This window comes from Montipora capricornis, chromosome 6, assembly GCF_036669925.1.
Source record: "Montipora capricornis isolate CH-2021 chromosome 6, ASM3666992v2, whole genome shotgun sequence".
Taxonomy (NCBI): domain Eukaryota; kingdom Metazoa; phylum Cnidaria; class Anthozoa; order Scleractinia; family Acroporidae; genus Montipora; species Montipora capricornis.
Window position 1 is genome coordinate 56,436,427 of NC_090888.1, and position 4,955 is coordinate 56,441,381.

The 4,955-nt window shown below is 41.8% G+C and overlaps 1 protein-coding gene across 1 annotated transcript in view; it reads right to left on the reverse strand.

The window, feature by feature from the left end:
• Positions 1-246: 246 nt before the first annotated feature.
• The window catches only part of LOC138052628 (uncharacterized), a 6,888-nt gene continuing 2,179 nt past the window's right edge, over positions 247-4,955 (reverse strand). Inside the window, exon 1 of the mRNA XM_068899169.1 lies at positions 247-4,955. This exon is cut by the window's right edge and continues 2,179 nt beyond it. Coding sequence (XP_068755270.1) covers positions 4,034-4,955 — 922 coding nt within the window. The 3' untranslated portion in view covers positions 247-4,033.

A 4,955-nucleotide genomic window follows, 5' to 3' on the forward strand; every position in this document is an offset into this window, starting at 1 on the left:
GATTAGCGATTAGAAATCAAACTTTGAAGCAGATCTGATGCAAATCGAGTTGCCTGGCTCAGAAATTGATTTTGTCCGAACACAAATCAGAAACAGGGGCGACGATTTGTCAGACGCAAATCGGAAACCGGGGCGACATGTTCAGCATATAATTTAAACGTATCTCAACTGCCCTTCTCATACTATCTTAGGCGGGGACAGTTGTAGTGAAAACTATTACCAGTAGTAACGTATTATAAACTAATGTAATTGTAATCACATCAGTTTTTTATTGGCCAAAAAGCACCCAAGGGAAGTGTACGATAAAGTATTGGTATTTAAAAGTAGTTATGAATACTTGAACTAATGGCATCGTAAAGTGGTACATGTAAACACTCGTCATAACACTGATAAATTGAGATAACTCAAATGCATCTGTTAGCGCATGCGTTTTCATTACCAGGTAATCTTAGAAAACCATACTCTAGATAAAGCGCCTTCCCCTGATAAGCATCGGTTCAAGGAAAGCGATGTTATACAGGGTTGTAACGAAAACACAAGTACAAAATAACCATGTTTAAATCCATGTTTTTTTTCCTCTATTGAACTCTCTTCAACATACTTCTCTACGCTAATTGACCGTATTCATAAATGGCGACCAAGAAATTATTCTTTTATCTTTGTACTAATCATCCTCACTAGCCTCACTTTGGAGCAAAGATTCTTTTGAATTTTGTTCGTGCAAACGAGGCAAGTGAGGATGATTAGCATAAAGACAAAAGAATAATTACTTAGCCGCTATTTATGAATATGGCTATTGCATGGCAAGCCAGTGCAAAATGCAGTCTCCCTTTTGTCAGTTTCAACATGTTTCTGTTGTAGTGTTAACACTTTCATGTAATCATTTTTTACCAATGTGACCTTCAAATTAGCGCCGCCACAAATTGGGTCACAAAATTTAATATAAACAAGTTAATACGATGATCGAGTTCTTACAAACAGATCTTTTTAGTGTACAGTGGCATGTACCAAAAGTCATGCGCCGCAGACTCACTTGCTGGTGTTATGGGTATCTGTTAAATAAGGAAATTTTTGCGGGGGCTGGGCGGGTAAACAATTATTTCGAAAAAACTAATATTCCAGGACAAGAAAAGTATACTAAAAAATAATGGAAAAGAAACTAAGGCCAAAAATTCAAGCTAGTGTACAAAAATTCCAAGCAAGCAAGTGCGACTTTACCATTTGTTTTGGAAAACAGACACAAAAATATAAATTTAAAAAACCAATGCACGCGCTTGTGTTGGAAAGTGGTTATTGCGATCGAGCAGAGGTAAAAATTCACTGACACGCAGACAAAAAAATGCCTATCCTCCCCTTGCAAAAAATTCAATTTCTCATCAAAATCTAAACATTTGGTCCCTTAACCTGTTTTTACACACCACTCCGCATAAATCCCGTCAACTTCTAAAGAGAGAGAGAAACGTCGGATTCAGGGAAAAAGAGACTAGCAGCGGCTTCACATATGAGAAATACAAAATACTACTACTACTACTACTACTACTACTACTACTACTACTACTACTACTACTACTACTACTACTACTACTAATAATAATAATACTAATACTAATACTAATAATAATAATAATAATAATAATAATACACAGAGCTAGGTGCAGGCATCAGGCTACCATGAGAAGCTAAGCTAAGGAAAGCAAGCTTAAAACGGTGCGTCTTTAGTCTAGACCTGAAAAGAGATAAACTATCACACAAACGTACAGTAGTTTGAGGTAACGGGAACTCATGTGGTAACTCACTTCACAACAGAGTCGCGTGCCTGAGACCATAATTCATCATATTACACTTAACAGGTTTGAGCTTTAACGGAGCAGAAAGAGAGCGCAGCGATCACGCCCGGTTGCTCGGAGCATGGTTAGCGCTAACCAGCGTTAAATCACCATGGAAACCTATAGGTTTTGATACCTCTTAACCAACGGTTAGCGTTAACCAGCCCTCGAGCACCCGGTCTCTGGCGGGCTTATAAGTCTCTAAAAGTTCTTGGAATTAACATGGCACAGAATCATGTAAACATCTAAATGTTAGTAAATTGATTTTGAATACTATTCTATATTCTATACGGTCTTAATGAAGCTCCTGAAGCACGGGTGTAATGTGCTCGTATTGATCAACTCTCGAAATAACTCGAGCTCTACTCGAGCTCAACTACTCTACGAAATCACTCTACTCTCTTTACCAGTAGGTTAAAGGCGCTGTTACACTTTGCAATTTTTCGTGCAACCTGTCTCGCAAACCCTATTTCTGCAAACGTTCTCGCACTACGAAACAAGTTGTTTTACGGGTGTTACACTGAGCAACGTTTCATGCAACTTGTCTCGTTTCGGTGATCATCACATGAGGTTAAAGAAACATTTTCATTGACTGGTGCCACAGACCGTTGCGACACAAGTTGTAGAACAGATGTTACAGTTTGCACTGCTCAAAAAAATTCGTTGCAATCGTTGCTATAAAGTACAATTCAATTCTACTTTCCGCAACGGTTTCTGCACCCTGCTAGCAGAGCCTTTCTTTTGCTTGCTCGATTTTGGCGTTCTTGAGAAAGGCTCTGCATGAATCGCGTAAGATCTTTATTGAATATGTGCTGCATGTTGCCAGGATACAGTCTCGAACCCAAGCCTAATATGCCAGATCTCGCCGCCATCTTGGTTTTTCATGGTACAGCGGGCTCAATTATAACCATCGGTTTTGTCACTAAAGGGACGCTCGCACTGGAAAACCGGTTTGACGAGAGAAAACAAGATTGACCAGTCCAGACGTTCGGGCTGCGGCGGCTTCAAAGAGTTGACGCGATTCGGGCAGAGGCTCCTTTTCTCCTCCTCAGTAAAGAAAAAGACAAAAGGAGGCTCTGCTTGCAGGGTGCGGTTTCTGCAACTGGTCTCGCGGCGTTTTTGACTGTTGCAAGGTATGTTACATTGGGCAATGATTCGTGCAACTGGTCTCGCAATGGCGTTCCGGGACAGGTTGCAAGAAAAAATGCACAGTGTAACAGCGTCTTTGGAATTAATGTACTTGCGCCACCAATTATCTATTTATCGCACTTTTTTCAACCAAATTACAGTCTACACAAACGGTTCAAAATAGCAGTCGCTGTGAAATACAGTTAACATTTTCGTATCAGACAATAACGCAGCCAAGAACTCTTCAAAAGCTTTCTTGGAAACGTTTTAAAATGAGTAGAAAGAGTAGAAAAAGGTTTGGAATTAACAGTGCCAAAGCTGAAATCACCGTGAACGACTATTTACCCGTTTGTTCACGGCCGTTGCGTTTCATAATCAAGCTTAATTTGGCACAAAAACTTGATTGCTAAGCCTTGCCGCTCGTTCAAATTAAAGTTAGCTTTGTATTCGTAATTGCTCGACAGAACGCCTTTCCCATATTTGTGAGTGAAGAAGCGCGACGGTTCAGTTGTCAAGACAAAGTTGCATAATGGATAGTATAATGCGCCCTTTACAGCTGGTGATCACATGGTACAATACTTGCCATACTGGAGAGCAAATTGCGCACTGGGACACCTGAAACAAAGCAACTTATTTTAAATTTTCTTTGTCTTAGATATCTCAGTGCGCAATTTGCTCTCCAATATGAGCTTTTTGTACCACGTGATCACTAGCTGCAAAAAGCCCATTAACGCTTGAACAAATACCTATAAAGGGGGCCCAGGCGTTCACGGTGCTTTGAATTGACGCAGACAAAAAAAATTGCCAACAAATTCGAGGTACAAGCTGTGATATTATTTTAAACCCTGCTGTGTATTCACTAGTAATAAATGAAAAGTTCAATGATGAAGCATGCAGCAAATTGAAACGTCTTGTTCAGGATAAATGAATGACTTGGTAGGCAATGTCGTCACTTACGATGTAGATTTCAGCTTTCCTAAGGCGTCCAAGACTTCAGCACAATTCAGACAAGGGACCTGGATACTAGACACCAGACACGAGCTGACTGTATCAGAGAAAGGGAAACCTGAAAAGTGTTCTCACGACAAGAATGTTCGAACCTTCTCTTGTATTGGACTGCGGCACATCGGGCACAAGTTCATCCCATTTGCACAGCCTTCACAGCAGCTTAGATGACCGCAAGGTAGGAAGACCACGCTTACTTCAGCGTCCATACAAATCTTGCACATACGCTCTTCTTGCATTCGTTCCAGTTTCTCTTCGAGAGACTCTTCGCCAGAATCTGAAAACCTCTGTGTAGCGGGTTCACTGAAAGATCGGCGCAGACTGATTATACCTGGAAACGGCGTTGTCGGTGATGTAACAGCACTTGAGCAGTTTCTCCCAGCAGGATTTTGATTCCCTTGCCAAAGGGAGGTAGGGATATCCGAAGGAATGATCATAGGTGGTGGAGAGGCACCCCGGCATCCTCCTTCCGTGGGTTGCGGAATAGTTGGGTTTCTCTGTAGTCGTGCTTGACTCTCCAGCAGTGCTGCAACGAGATCCGTGTGAGAAGCAAAATTTAAGCCAGTGGCTTGTACTTGCGCGCTGATGGCATCGTCAATTTGTTGCTTGTTGAAACCCAATTCGGAAAGTCTTTCAATATTCCTCTCCCATAAAGCGCTTCCCCTTGGAGAGCATGAGCGATTGTTTGGGTTTGAACTTGATTTACCGGTTGAACCTGCTTGACGACCACTACTCACATGACCCGCTTCTTGTTCTGCACTGATGGGCTGGGTTTGCCACTGTGTATATTGCTTTTCCAACAGTTGATCCTGTGGTCTGCCAGCATTCCAGGCTGTTTGTGCGGAAGGTTGTTGCTGTCTATTCCAACCGGGATGAACAAGCCGACCACCTCCTACAATTGGCACTCGCTTGTCACTTGAGAAATTACTTTGGTCTGGACGCCGGAATTGGGGAGTATTTTGAGATGGGTAACGCTCTTGGGCAATGGCGTTCTGC